This window comes from Euprymna scolopes, chromosome 44, assembly GCF_053919585.1.
Source record: "Euprymna scolopes isolate OS-2025 chromosome 44, ASM5391958v1, whole genome shotgun sequence".
In the NCBI taxonomy this organism is placed as follows: Eukaryota; Metazoa; Mollusca; class Cephalopoda; order Sepiida; family Sepiolidae; genus Euprymna; species Euprymna scolopes.
The window spans coordinates 32,909,245-32,926,283 of NC_136525.1; the positions used below are offsets into that span (position 1 = coordinate 32,909,245).

At 29.0% G+C, this 17,039-nt stretch overlaps 1 protein-coding gene across 3 annotated transcripts in view; it reads right to left on the reverse strand.

The window, feature by feature from the left end:
* Nucleotides 1-17,039, reverse strand: part of LOC145268770 (dehydrogenase/reductase SDR family member 4-like) — a 69,101-nt gene that overhangs the window by 24,953 nt on the left and 27,109 nt on the right. For all 3 annotated transcript variants that reach the window (XM_080124374.1, XM_080124375.1, XM_080124373.1), the window contains exon 3: nt 5,202-5,279. In XM_080124374.1, the coding sequence (XP_079980500.1) occupies nt 5,202-5,279 (78 nt within the window). The remainder of the gene's footprint in view (nt 1-5,201; nt 5,280-17,039) is intronic.

The following is a 17,039-nucleotide window of genomic DNA, read 5'->3' on the forward strand; positions in this document are numbered from 1 at the left end:
TATATATTATATTTAATTATATATATCATTACACTATCAAAATAAACCTGTAAAGTATAATTCATTAACTTATTTTTCCTTTTCTTTTTCTTTCCATTTTATAAACAATAAATATCTTTCAATCTCTCCCCGCCCGGCTAAATTACTTTAAACCCCATTTTCAACCCGTTCCTTCACTAACATTAACTCTCCAACCTGTTGCCATGGTGATCCTTTAAATTAACTGTTACTTATGCCGTTATCAATAAAAGTAGCGTCTTTTAAGTTTAAACCGTTAAAAAACACGTATATAAGAATTTACACATAATTAATATTTAATTATAAACCCCTCTCTTTTTTTAATACACTCCTACTACTTTAAACTCCAACGTCCTCTCCCCACCACTCCCCCTTCTTTTCTAACTCCCCTTTATCTACGATTTTTCCATTTTTATTTGACTTTATAACTTAGTCCATCTATGAATTCTGATGATGCTAGTTGGATTTTTCCTCTCTTTGAGGATTTTCCTCTAGCTGAAACAATTTGTAAACTCATTCTGGACTCACAGTAATAAATTTCCTATATACTGCTCTGACTACACATTGAGCACTCTAGTCCGGTTTTTTCACCACTGGTAAATAAATAAATAAATATATATATATATATATATATATATTATAAATATAAAATATATTTTAGTCATCGACATACAGACCTGTTTCGTTGTATCACAACTCATCAGTGCCGCTAGACTAACACCTCTCCCAAGCCGAGGATCGAACCTAGAACCGTCGTGATGACAGTCGGCAGTCCTACCCTCTTGACTACGGAATCGGTGGCCGAAATTAACCTGTCCGAACGATTATTTAAATAAACATTCGTCCGCTACTCGTAGAGGGCTCAAACGTTTGTTTGTAAACAAATCGCGAGCTTCGCATTATTTCAGCTAAATTTAGTAGCGAGTAAGATAATTTACGAGAGTGCTCTACCAAAGAGGGGAGCTTTATAAATATAAAATATATTTTAGTCATCGACATACAGACCTGTTTCGTTGTATCACAACTCATCAGTGCCGCTAGACTAACACCTCTCCCAAGCCGAGGATCGAACCTAGAACCGTCGTGATGACAGTCGGCAGTCCTACCCTCTTGACTACGGAATCGGTGGCCGAAATTAACCTGTCCGAACGATTATTTAAATAAACATTCGTCCGCTACTCGTAGAGGGCTCAAACGTTTGTTTGTAAACAAATCGCGAGCTTCGCATTATTTCAGCTAAATTAAGTAGCAAGTAAGATAATTTACGAGAGTGCTCTACCAAAGAGGGGAGCTTTATAAATATAAAATATATTTTAGTCATCGACATACAGACCTGTTTCGTTGTATCACAACTCATCAGTGCCGCTAGACTAACACCTCTCCCAAGCCGAGGATCGAACCTAGAACCGTCGTGATGACAGTCGGCAGTCCTACCCTCTTGACTACGGAATCGGTGGCCGAAATTAACCTGTCCGAACGATTATTTAAATAAACATTCGTCCGCTACTCGTAGAGGGCTCAAACGTTTGTTTGTAAACAAATCGCGAGCTTCGCATTATTTCAGCTAAATTAAGTAGCGAGTAAGATAATTTACGAGAGTGCTCTACCAAAGAGGGGAGCTTTATAAATATAAAATATTATATAGACGATCACGAACACTAGAGATGACCACAGACACCTACATATTTACACTCTCTCACAATAGGACATCTGTTGTTTTGGTACCGTGGTACTGTCTATATACACCCAACTATACAATGCATAAATAATGTTGCCACTTGCAAACATGACGTGTCTTTGCATACAACATGCACAGCAAAGTCGACCAGATGATAATGGATTCTGATGTTGACTCCACCTGGATTTTAAACAGAGCCCTGTTAGTCAGATAACTCTGATATTGCAATGTTGTCACCACTCCTACCATAGTGAGAACTTGGTGGGTGGGTGGCGACGATGCTGATGATCTGAAACTCTTTGCAAAAAGCAAAAATGAAAAAGTTGATAAACATGAGCAGAATTTTTATTCAATTGATAATTAAAATTTTTATTCAATTGATAATTAAAATTTTTATTCAATTGATAATTAAATTTTTATTCAATTGATAATTAAATTTTTTATTCAATTGATAATTAGAATTTTTTATTCAATTGATAATTAAAATTTATATTCAATTGATAATTAATTCAATTGATAATTAAAATTTTTATTCAATTGATAATTAAAATTTTTATTCAATTGATAATTAAAATTTTTATTCAATTGATATTAAAAATTATATTCAATTGATAATTAAAATTTATATTCAATTGATAATTAAAATTTTTATTCAATTGATAATTAAATTTTTTATTCAATGGATAATTAAATTTTTTATTCAATTGATAATTAAAATTTTTATTCAATTGATATTAAAATTTTTATTCAATTGATATTAAAATTTTTATTCAATTGATAATTAAAATTTTTATTCAATTGATAATTAAATTTTTTATTTAATTGATAATTAAAATTTTTATTCAATTGATAATTAAAATTTTTATTCAATTTATAATTAGAAATTCATAATAAAGAAAGGTTTTACACTACTAGAGATAAAAAAGGAAAACCTCAAAACAGCATAGAACTGCTCAACTGAGAAGCGATGATTGCACTTGATGACCACAATATCTATAAATATCTGAGAGTACTGGAATCATGTCAACAGAAATGAAAGAGAAGATTGGAAAAGAATACTTGAGAACATGAAACTTTATCGTTTTATGTTTCCTACATCAATGACATATAAGTTAATGTGAATTCTAACAAGGAGCACATTTAGTGCATATCATGATATTCTTAATCTGCAAATAGAATCTGTGACAAAGTTAAGACAGAGGGAAAAGGTCAAACAGCAAACAAAACAGTTAAATGAGGATGAATGACATTATCGTTTTAGAGTTGGGAGAAACAATGGTTTTCAAATCAGTCTCTGTATGGAAGCTGTGGAAATGAGACAGCCAATAATGTAGAATGATCTAAACAAACTTTTACCTCTGTTTTTTTTCCATCTGCATGACTCGTTTCATTAAAAAGTCAAGAAGGAAGTCATTCGGAATTCATTCTTTCCAAATAAGACCCTGAAGAAAACTCTCTGTGAACATCTCCTTGTGTCCTCTTTCTCGATGAAACGAAGCTTATTTCCATAGCAACCACTAGACAAAACAGTGACAATGAAGAGAAACAAGACCCCGTATAAACACCTCACACATAAAAAAGGACCTTTTAATTTGTTATAGGTACGTTTCCAACTTTCTTTTTGTTGTCCATTCTCTGCTAATGCCGATATTGAAAACAGTTTACCCTTATTAGGACATCAAGTTTCTTGAGTAGAGTGTTTGACTTGTTGTTCTGGATCTGCATATTAACCTCATTATTGCCCTATCATTTCAAATTGGACAAGTGAAGCTTGGGTGAAGGCCTACCATTCACTGCCATACAACATCATGTTTCTTACGCAGCTATCATAGACTTTACTATTATTGGTAATAATTGGGAATGCTGGGAATGTTAGGATTGGGAAAGCTTCTCTGAACTTTACCCAACTTTGACGTTTCTGAATTTTTGAGATGTGGATTGGTTATTCATATTATTTGGATTCATCGGACTACTGTTCTCATCTTCAGTGTCATTTTCACGTTTCAGTCGATGTAACCTCGGACCTTCTTCAGGTGTACCTTGTCGAACTCTGGAATATTTCTGCCAAACTTGGGAATTTGGACGGAATTTTGAATGGAACCCTTTATTTACTTCACGGGGGTGGCATGCTCTTGTTCCATCAAGCATGACTGGATAGAAGTCCTAAGTAATTTGCAATTGTATTTTTCGGTCGCCCATACTGAGGATTGAAATAAATAAAGAGTTCCGTTCAAAATTCTGTTCAAATTCTCGAGTTTGACAGAAACACTCCCTGAGTTTGACAAGATACACCTGAAGAAGGTCGAAGGTTTTATCAATCAAAACATTGTGAAAATCACTCAGGATGATAACACTAATCTGATGAATCCAAATAATATGTTTGTCTTGAATATCATAGTGAAGCTTAGTTCCCAGTCACCTCCAGCATTTAGAATATCTCCTACGTAGCAAAAAGTAGTAACCAATTCCAAAGTGTTCTTATTTATTTCATTATAAGAGCTGCCTTCAATTGGGCATAACCAACGCTTTCTGAAACCAAATTATATAGCAGAAACATTAAATATTCTGAACTCTTACTGTGGTAGGAAGAGGAGTTCTTGATATGAGTGTCTTACAAAGAGGAACCAAAGATTGGAGCTCAGTCAAGCACATTCCATGGAAATATCAATAGAGTGGAGGAAGACTAGAAGTTGTCTTCTATATATGGAAAAGGTAAAATGTGTGACCATTTCGTGTATGTCTCGCAAAGGCTTTTCTCGCACACGCCCCCGGGGTCATTACGATCGCTTACAACTGTTTATATAGCCCCTAGATAATAATATCTAGGATTTGAGAATGCGTGTAGCGTATAGATTTATTTGCGTCGACTTTTACAAAATTATTGCTATTTTGGCTTCTCGCATGTTGATTGGGCTTTTTCCTATAAAAAGCGAAACCAATTCAAAGTTACCAATGGTCTCAGCATCGCGCCGGGAAACGTTCAGGAGCAATCAGCTTTGATCAATGTGGGGACAAAGTCCACTCATATCAGACAATTGCTAATCAATCTGGAAAATGGGGAGCTGCTTTCCCCCTCCCCAACATCTGTTGGGGAAAAAACTTGGGTAAACAAACCCAAGTTAACTGCGTGACTTCTATTTAACCTCAATAATTAGGTCAAATAGAAGCAGCAGAGTTAACTTTTATTGCTGCCACCTGTCAGTAGTTAAATAAATAAATTCAAACGTATTTCTCTTGTATGTCTCCGTGGCCCAGTGGTTAACGTCGTACGTCTTTTTTTCACACTTTCATTTCCAACTTTGCCTCAAGGGTTTGGTTCGATCTTCATACTCACCTAACAAAACTTTTTTTTATTATTTTACCCCCCCGCTCCCCGGAGTTTTGATTCACTCAAAACACCCGGGCATCGCCGGGTACCCCCACTAGTTTTATATAAACAGAAGAAACCCCACCCCTCCAATCACTATTGAACATTAGTACATCAATAAAAAATAAAGATACATACATCAAGAATAGGACCAAACGCAGGGTTCATACCAACATTATTTACTAAAATGTCGATACCTCCAAATTTTTTGAGCGTCTGAAACAAAAAAAAAAGAAAGAAAACGCATTATCAAGAGTTTGTAAAAAATAAATTCAATGTTAATTGATTTTTTTTTTAATTAATAAAATATAAATAAAATATTTTGTTCGACTCTAGCCCTTTTAAGTGAGTTTTAGATTGTTATTTTTGCCTATTTTTTTTTCCAGTGTTGAGCGATAATGACAAATGCCTATCTTTCCTGGTATTAAATCGAGACAATAAAATTGTATGCGTATTAAATCGAGACAATAAAATTGTATGCGTATTAAATCGAGACAATAATATTGTATGCGTATTAAATCGAGACAATAAAATTGTATGCGTATTAAATCGAGACAATAATATTGTATGCGTATTAAATCGAGACAATAAAATTGTATGCGTATTAAATCGAGACAATAATATTGTATGCGTATTAAATCGAGACAATAAAATTGTATGCGTATTAAATCGAGACAATAAAATTGTATGCGTATTAAATCAGGACAATAAAATTGTATGCGTATTAAATCGAGACAATAAAATTGTATGCGTATTAAATCGAGACAATAATATTGTATGCGTATTAAATCGAGACAATAAAATTGTATGCGTATTAAATCGAGACAATAATATTGTATGCGTATTAAATCGAGACAATAAAATTGTATGCGTATTAAATCGAGACAAGGAAATTGTATGCGTATTAAATCGAGACAATAATATTGTATGCGTATTAAATCGAGACAATAAAATTGTATGCGTATTAAATCGAGACAATAAAATTGTATGCGTATTAAATCGAGACAATGAAATTGTATGCGTATTAAATCGAGACAATAATATTGTATGCGTATTAAATCGAGACAATAATATTGTATGCGTATTAAATCGAGACAATAAAATTGTATGCGTATTAAATCGAGACAATAATATTGTATGCGTATTAAATCGAGACAATAAAATTGTATGCGTATTAAATCGAGACAATAATATTGTATGCGTATTAAATCGAGACAATAAAATTGTATGCGTATTAAATCGAGACAATAATATTGTATGCGTATTAAATCGAGACAATAAAATTGTATGCGTATTAAATCGAGACAATAAAATTGTATGCGTATTAAATCGAGAAAATAATATTGTATGCGTATTAAATCGAGAAAATAATATTGTATGCGTATTAAATCGAGACAATAACATTGTATGCATATTAAATCGAGACAATAAAATTGTATGCGTATTAAATCGAGACAATAATATTGTATGCGTATTAAATCGAGACAATAATATTGTATGCGTATTAAATCGAGACAAAAAAATTGTATGCGTATTAAATCGAGACAATAAAATTGTATGCGTATTAAATCGAGACAATAATATTGTATGCGTATTAAATCGAGACAATAATATTGTATGCGTATTAAATCGAGACAATAAAATTGTATGCGTATTAAATCGAGACAATAAAATTGTATGCGTATTAAATCGAGACAATAAAATTGTATGCGTATTAAATCGAGACAATAATATTGTATGCGTATTAAATCGAGACAATAAAATTGTATGCGTATTAAATCGAGACAATAAAATTGTATGCATATTAAATCGAGACAATAATATTGTATGCGTATTAAATCGAGACAATCAAATTGTATGCGTATTAAATCGAGACAATAATATTGTATGCGTATTAAATCGAGACAATAATATTGTATGCGTATTAAATCGAGACAATAATATTGTATGCGTATTAAATCGAGACAATAAAATTGTATGCGTATTAAATCCAGACAATAAAATTGTATGCGTATTAAATCGAGACAATAAAATTGTATGCGTATTAAATCGAGACAATAATATTGTATGCGTATTAAATCGAGACAATGAAATTGTATGCGTATTAAATCGAGACAATAATATTGTATGCGTATTAAATCGAGACAATAATATTGTATGCGTATTAAATCGAGACAATAAAATTGTATGCGTATTAAATCGAGACAATAATATTGTATGCGTATTAAATCGAGACAATAAAATTGTATGCGTATTAAATCGAGACAATAATATTGTATGCGTATTAAATCGAGACCATAAAATTGTATGCGTATTAAATCGAGACAATAATATTGTATGCGTATTAAATCGAGACAATAAAATTGTATGCGTATTAAATCGAGACAATAAAATTGTATGCGTATTAAATCGAGAAAATAATATTGTATGCGTATTAAATCGAGAAAATAATATTGTATGCGTATTAAATCGAGACAATAAAATTGTATGCATATTAAATCGAGACAATAAAATTGTATGCGTATTAAATCGAGACAATAATATTGTATGCGTATTAAATCGAGACAATAATATTGTATGCGTATTAAATCGAGACAATAAAATTGTATGCGTATTAAATCGAGACAATAATATTGTATGCGTATTAAATCGAGACAATAATATTGTATGCGTATTAAATCGAGACAATAATATTGTATGCGTATTAAATCGAGACAATAAAATTGTATGCGTATTAAATCCAGACAATAAAATTGTATGCGTATTAAATCGAGACAATAAAATTGTATGCGTATTAAATCGAGACAATAATATTGTATGCGTATTAAATCGAGACAATAATATTGTATGCGTATTAAATCGAGACAATAAAATTGTATGCGTATTAAATCGAGACAATAAAATTGTATGCGTATTAAATCGAGACAATAAAATTGTATGCGTATTAAATCGAGACAATAATATTGTATGCGTATTAAATCAGGACAATAAAATTGTATGCGTATTAAATCGAGACAATAAAATTGTATGCATATTAAATCGAGACAATAATATTGTATGCGTATTAAATCGAGACAATAAAATTGTATGCGTATTAAATCGAGACAATAAAATTGTATGCGTATTAAATCGAGACAATAAAATTGTATGCGTATTAAATCGATACAAGGAAATTGTATGCGTATTAAATCGAGACAATAATATTGTATGCGTATTAAATCGAGACAATAAAATTGTATGCGTATTAAATCGAGACAATAAAATTGTATGCGTATTAAATCGAGACAATAAAATTGTATGCGTATTAAATCGAGACAATAATATTGTATGCGTATTAAATCGAGACAATAATATTGTATGCGTATTAAATCGAGACAATAATATTGTATGCGTATTAAATCGAGACAATAAAATTGTATGCGTATTAAATCGAGACAATAATATTGTATGCGTATTAAATCGAGACAATAAAATTGTATGCGTATTAAATCGAGACAATAAAATTGTATGCGTATTAAATCGAGAAAATAATATTGTATGCGTATTAAATCGAGAAAATAATATTGTATGCGTATTAAATCGAGACAATAAAATTGTATGCATATTAAATCGAGACAATAAAATTGTATGCGTATTAAATCGAGACAATAATATTGTATGCGTATTAAATCGAGACAATAATATTGTATGCGTATTAAATCGAGACAATAAAATTGTATGCGTATTAAATCGAGACAATAATATTGTATGCGTATTAAATCGAGACAATAATATTGTATGCGTATTAAATCGAGACAATAATATTGTATGCGTATTAAATCGAGACAATAAAATTGTATGCGTATTAAATCCAGACAATAAAATTGTATGCGTATTAAATCGAGACAATAAAATTGTATGCGTATTAAATCGAGACAATAATATTGTATGCGTATTAAATCGAGACAATAATATTGTATGCGTATTAAATCGAGACAATAAAATTGTATGCGTATTAAATCGAGACAATAAAATTGTATGCGTATTAAATCGAGACAATAAAATTGTATGCGTATTAAATCGAGACAATAATATTGTATGCGTATTAAATCAGGACAATAAAATTGTATGCGTATTAAATCGAGACAATAAAATTGTATGCATATTAAATCGAGACAATAATATTGTATGCGTATTAAATCGAGACAATAAAATTGTATGCGTATTAAATCGAGACAATAAAATTGTATGCGTATTAAATCGAGACAATAAAATTGTATGCGTATTAAATCGAGACAAGGAAATTGTATGCGTATTAAATCGAGACAATAATATTGTATGCGTATTAAATCGAGACAATAAAATTGTATGCGTATTAAATCGAGACAATAAAATTGTATGCGTATTAAATCGAGACAATAAAATTGTATGCGTATTAAATCGAGACAATAATATTGTATGCGTATTAAATCGAGACAATAATATTGTATGCGTATTAAATCGAGACAATAAAATTGTATGCGTATTAAATCCAGACAATAAAATTGTATGCGTATTAAATCGAGACAATAAAATTGTATGCGTATTAAATCGAGACAATAATATTGTATGCGTATTAAATCGAGACAATAAAATTGTATGCGTATTAAATCGAGACAAGGAAATTGTATGCGTATTAAATCGAGACAATAATATTGTATGCGTATTAAATCGAGACAATAAAATTGTATGCGTATTAAATCGAGACAATAAAATTGTATGCGTATTAAATCGAGACAATGAAATTGTATGCGTATTAAATCGAGACAATAATATTGTATGCGTATTAAATCGAGACAATAATATTGTATGCGTATTAAATCGAGACAATAAAATTGTATGCGTATTAAATCGAGACAATAATATTGTATGCGTATTAAATCGAGACAATAAAATTGTATGCGTATTAAATCGAGACAATAATATTGTATGCGTATTAAATCGAGACAATAAAATTGTATGCGTATTAAATCGAGACAATAATATTGTATGCGTATTAAATCGAGACAATAAAATTGTATGCGTATTAAATCGAGACAATAATATTGTATGCGTATTAAATCGAGACAATAAAATTGTATGCGTATTAAATCGAGACAATAAAATTGTATGCGTATTAAATCGAGAAAATAATATTGTATGCGTATTAAATCGAGAAAATAATATTGTATGCGTATTAAATCGAGACAATAAAATTGTATGCATATTAAATCGAGACAATAAAATTGTATGCGTATTAAATCGAGACAATAATATTGTATGCGTATTAAATCGAGACAATAATATTGTATGCGTATTAAATCGAGACAATAAAATTGTATGCGTATTAAATCGAGACAATAATATTGTATGCGTATTAAATCGAGACAATAATATTGTATGCGTATTAAATCGAGACAATAATATTGTATGCGTATTAAATCGAGACAATAAAATTGTATGCGTATTAAATCCAGACAATAAAATTGTATGCGTATTAAATCGAGACAATAAAATTGTATGCGTATTAAATCGAGACAATAATATTGTATGCGTATTAAATCGAGACAATAATATTGTATGCGTATTAAATCGAGACAATAAAATTGTATGCGTATTAAATCGAGACAATAAAATTGTATGCGTATTAAATCGAGACAATAAAATTGTATGCGTATTAAATCGAGACAATAATATTGTATGCGTATTAAATCAGGACAATAAAATTGTATGCGTATTAAATCGAGACAATAAAATTGTATGCATATTAAATCGAGACAATAATATTGTATGCGTATTAAATCGAGACAATAAAATTGTATGCGTATTAAATCGAGACAATAAAATTGTATGCGTATTAAATCGAGACAATAAAATTGTATGCGTATTAAATCGAGACAAGGAAATTGTATGCGTATTAAATCGAGACAATAATATTGTATGCGTATTAAATCGAGACAATAAAATTGTATGCGTATTAAATCGAGACAATAAAATTGTATGCGTATTAAATCGAGACAATAAAATTGTATGCGTATTAAATCGAGACAATAATATTGTATGCGTATTAAATCGAGACAATAATATTGTATGCGTATTAAATCGAGACAATAAAATTGTATGCGTATTAAATCCAGACAATAAAATTGTATGCGTATTAAATCGAGACAATAAAATTGTATGCGTATTAAATCGAGACAATAATATTGTATGCGTATTAAATCGAGACAATAAAATTGTATGCGTATTAAATCGAGACAAGGAAATTGTATGCGTATTAAATCGAGACAATAATATTGTATGCGTATTAAATCGAGACAATAAAATTGTATGCGTATTAAATCGAGACAATAAAATTGTATGCGTATTAAATCGAGACAATGAAATTGTATGCGTATTAAATCGAGACAATAATATTGTATGCGTATTAAATCGAGACAATAATATTGTATGCGTATTAAATCGAGACAATAAAATTGTATGCGTATTAAATCGAGACAATAATATTGTATGCGTATTAAATCGAGACAATAAAATTGTATGCGTATTAAATCGAGACAATAATATTGTATGCGTATTAAATCGAGACAATAAAATTGTATGCGTATTAAATCGAGACAATAATATTGTATGCGTATTAAATCGAGACAATAAAATTGTATGCGTATTAAATCGAGACAATAAAATTGTATGCGTATTAAATCGAGAAAATAATATTGTATGCGTATTAAATCGAGAAAATAATATTGTATGCGTATTAAATCGAGACAATAAAATTGTATGCATATTAAATCGAGACAATAAAATTGTATGCGTATTAAATCGAGACAATAATATTGTATGCGTATTAAATCGAGACAATAATATTGTATGCGTATTAAATCGAGACAAAAAAATTGTATGCGTATTAAATCGAGACAATAATATTGTATGCGTATTAAATCGAGACAATAATATTGTATACGTAATAAATCGAGACAATAAAATTGTATGCGTATTAAATCGAGACAATAATATTGTATGCGTATTAAATCGAGACAATAAAATTGTATGCGTATTAAATCGAGACAATAAAATTGTATGCGTATTAAATCGAGACAATAAAATTGTATGCGTATTAAATCGAGACAATAAAATAGTATGCGTATTAAATCGAGACAATAATATTGTATGCGTATTAAATCGAGACAATAATATTGTATGCGTATTAAATCGAGACAATAAAATTGTATGCGTATTAAATCGAGACAATAAAATTGTATGCGTATTAAATCGAGACAATAAAATTGTATGCGTATTAAATCGAGACAATAAAATTGTATGCGTATTAAATCGAGACAATAATATTGTATGCGTATTAAATCGAGACAATAATATTGTATGCGTATTAAATCGAGACAATAATATTGTATGCGTATTAAATCGAGACAATAATATTGTATGCGTATTAAATCGAGACAATAATATTGTATGCGTATTAAATCGAGACAATAATATTGTATGCGTATTAAATCGAGACAATAATATTGTATGCGTATTAAATCGAGACAATAAAATTGTATGCGTATTAAATCGAGACAATAAAATTGTATGCGTATTAAATCGAGACAATAATATTGTATGCGTATTAAATCGAGACAATAAAATTGTATGCGTATTAAATCGAGACAATAATATTGTATGCATATTAAATCGAGACAATAAAATTGTATGCGTATTAAATCGAGACAATAATATTGTATGCATATTAAATCGAGACAATAAAATTGTATGCGTATTAAATCGAGACAATAATATTGTATGCGTATTAAATCGAGACAATAATATTGTATGCGTATTAAATCGAGACAATAAAATTGTATGCGTATTAAATCGAGACAATAATATTGTATACGTAATAAATCGAGACAATAAAATTGTATGCGTATTAAATCGAGACAATAAAATTGTATGCGTATTAAATCGAGACAATAAAATTGTATGCGTATTAAATCGAGACAATAAAATTGTATGCGTATTAAATCGAGACAATAATATTGTATGCGTATTAAATCGAGACAATAATATTGTATGCGTATTAAATCGAGACAATAATATTGTATGCGTATTAAATCGAGACAATAATATTGTATGCGTATTAAATCGAGACAATAATATTGTATGCGTATTAAATCGAGACAATAATATTGTATGCGTATTAAATCGAGACAATAAAATTGTATGCGTATTAAATCGAGACAATAAAATTGTATGCGTATTAAATCGAGACAATAAAATTGTATGCGTATTAAATCGAGACAATAATATTGTATGCGTATTAAATCGAGACAATAAAATTGTATGCGTATTAAATCGAGACAATAATATTGTATGCGTATTAAATCGAGACAATAAAATTGTATGCGTATTAAATCGAGACAATAATATTGTATGCGTATTAAATCGAGACAATAAAATTGTATGCGTATTAAATCGAGACAATAAAATTGTATGCGTATTAAATCGAGACAATAAAATTGTATGCGTATTAAATCGAGACAATAAAATTGTATGCGTATTAAATCGAGACAATAATATTGTATGCGTATTAAATCGAGACAATAATATTGTATGCGTATTAAATCGAGACAATAAAATTGTATGCGTATTAAATCGAGACAATAAAATTGTATGCGTATTAAATCGAGACAATAAAATTGTATGCGTATTAAATCGAGAAAATAATATTGTATGCGTATTAAATCGAGAAAATAATATTGTATGCGTATTAAATCGAGACAATAAAATTGTATGCATATTAAATCGAGACAATAAAATTGTATGCGTATTAAATCGAGACAATAATATTTTATGCGTATTAAATCGAGACAATAATATTGTATGCGTATTAAATCGAGACAATAAAATTGTATGCGTATTAAATCGAGACAATAATATTGTATGCGTATTAAATCGAGACAATAATATTGTATGCGTATTAAATCGAGACAATAATATTGTATGCGTATTAAATCGAGACAATAAAATTGTATGCGTATTAAATCCAGACAATAAAATTGTATGCGTATTAAATCGAGACAATAAAATTGTATGCGTATTAAATCGAGACAATAATATTGTATGCGTATTAAATCGAGACAATAATATTGTATGCGTATTAAATCGAGACAATAAAATTGTATGCGTATTAAATCGAGACAATAAAATTGTATGCGTATTAAATCGAGACAATAAAATTGTATGCGTATTAAATCGAGACAATAATATTGTATGCGTATTAAATCAGGACAATAAAATTGTATGCGTATTAAATCGAGACAATAAAATTGTATGCATATTAAATCGAGACAATAATATTGTATGCGTATTAAATCGAGACAATAAAATTGTATGCGTATTAAATCGAGACAATAAAATTGTATGCGTATTAAATCGAGACAATAAAATTGTATGCGTATTAAATCGAGACAAGGAAATTGTATGCGTATTAAATCGAGACAATAATATTGTATGCGTATTAAATCGAGACAATAAAATTGTATGCGTATTAAATCGAGACAATAAAATTGTATGCGTATTAAATCGAGACAATAAAATTGTATGCGTATTAAATCGAGACAATAATATTGTATGCGTATTAAATCGAGACAATAATATTGTATGCGTATTAAATCGAGACAATAAAATTGTATGCGTATTAAATCCAGACAATAAAATTGTATGCGTATTAAATCGAGACAATAAAATTGTATGCGTATTAAATCGAGACAATAATATTGTATGCGTATTAAATCGAGACAATAAAATTGTATGCGTATTAAATCGAGACAAGGAAATTGTATGCGTATTAAATCGAGACAATAATATTGTATGCGTATTAAATCGAGACAATAAAATTGTATGCGTATTAAATCGAGACAATAAAATTGTATGCGTATTAAATCGAGACAATGAAATTGTATGCGTATTAAATCGAGACAATAATATTGTATGCGTATTAAATCGAGACAATAATATTGTATGCGTATTAAATCGAGACAATAAAATTGTATGCGTATTAAATCGAGACAATAATATTGTATGCGTATTAAATCGAGACAATAAAATTGTATGCGTATTAAATCGAGACAATAATATTGTATGCGTATTAAATCGAGACAATAAAATTGTATGCGTATTAAATCGAGACAATAATATTGTATGCGTATTAAATCGAGACAATAAAATTGTATGCGTATTAAATCGAGACAATAATATTGTATGCGTATTAAATCGAGACAATAAAATTGTATGCGTATTAAATCGAGACAATAAAATTGTATGCGTATTAAATCGAGAAAATAATATTGTATGCGTATTAAATCGAGAAAATAATATTGTATGCGTATTAAATCGAGACAATAAAATTGTATGCATATTAAATCGAGACAATAAAATTGTATGCGTATTAAATCGAGACAATAATATTGTATGCGTATTAAATCGAGACAATAATATTGTATGCGTATTAAATCGAGACAATAAAATTGTATGCGTATTAAATCGAGACAATAATATTGTATGCGTATTAAATCGAGACAATAATATTGTATGCGTATTAAATCGAGACAATAATATTGTATGCGTATTAAATCGAGACAATAAAATTGTATGCGTATTAAATCCAGACAATAAAATTGTATGCGTATTAAATCGAGACAATAAAATTGTATGCGTATTAAATCGAGACAATAATATTGTATGCGTATTAAATCGAGACAATAATATTGTATGCGTATTAAATCGAGACAATAAAATTGTATGCGTATTAAATCGAGACAATAAAATTGTATGCGTATTAAATCGAGACAATAAAATTGTATGCGTATTAAATCGAGACAATAATATTGTATGCGTATTAAATCAGGACAATAAAATTGTATGCGTATTAAATCGAGACAATAAAATTGTATGCATATTAAATCGAGACAATAATATTGTATGCGTATTAAATCGAGACAATAAAATTGTATGCGTATTAAATCGAGACAATAAAATTGTATGCGTATTAAATCGAGACAATAAAATTGTATGCGTATTAAATCGAGACAAGGAAATTGTATGCGTATTAAATCGAGACAATAATATTGTATGCGTATTAAATCGAGACAATAAAATTGTATGCGTATTAAATCGAGACAATAAAATTGTATGCGTATTAAATCGAGACAATAAAATTGTATGCGTATTAAATCGAGACAATAATATTGTATGCGTATTAAATCGAGACAATAATATTGTATGCGTATTAAATCGAGACAATAAAATTGTATGCGTATTAAATCCAGACAATAAAATTGTATGCGTATTAAATCGAGACAATAAAATTGTATGCGTATTAAATCGAGACAATAATATTGTATGCGTATTAAATCGAGACAATAAAATTGTATGCGTATTAAATCGAGACAAGGAAATTGTATGCGTATTAAATCGAGACAATAATATTGTATGCGTATTAAATCGAGACAATAAAATTGTATGCGTATTAAATCGAGACAATAAAATTGTATGCGTATTAAATCGAGACAATGAAATTGTATGCGTATTAAATCGAGACAATAATATTGTATGCGTATTAAATCGAGACAATAATATTGTATGCGTATTAAATCGAGACAATAAAATTGTATGCGTATTAAATCGAGACAATAATATTGTATGCGTATTAAATCGAGACAATAAAATTGTATGCGTATTAAATCGAGACAATAATATTGTATGCGTATTAAATCGAGACAATAAAATTGTATGCGTATTAAATCGAGACAATAATATTGTATGCGTATTAAATCGAGACAATAAAATTGTATGCGTATTAAATCGAGACAATAAAATTGTATGCGTATTAAATCGAGAAAATAATATTGTATGCGTATTAAATCGAGAAAATAATATTGTATGCGTATTAAATCGAGACAATAAAATTGTATGCATATT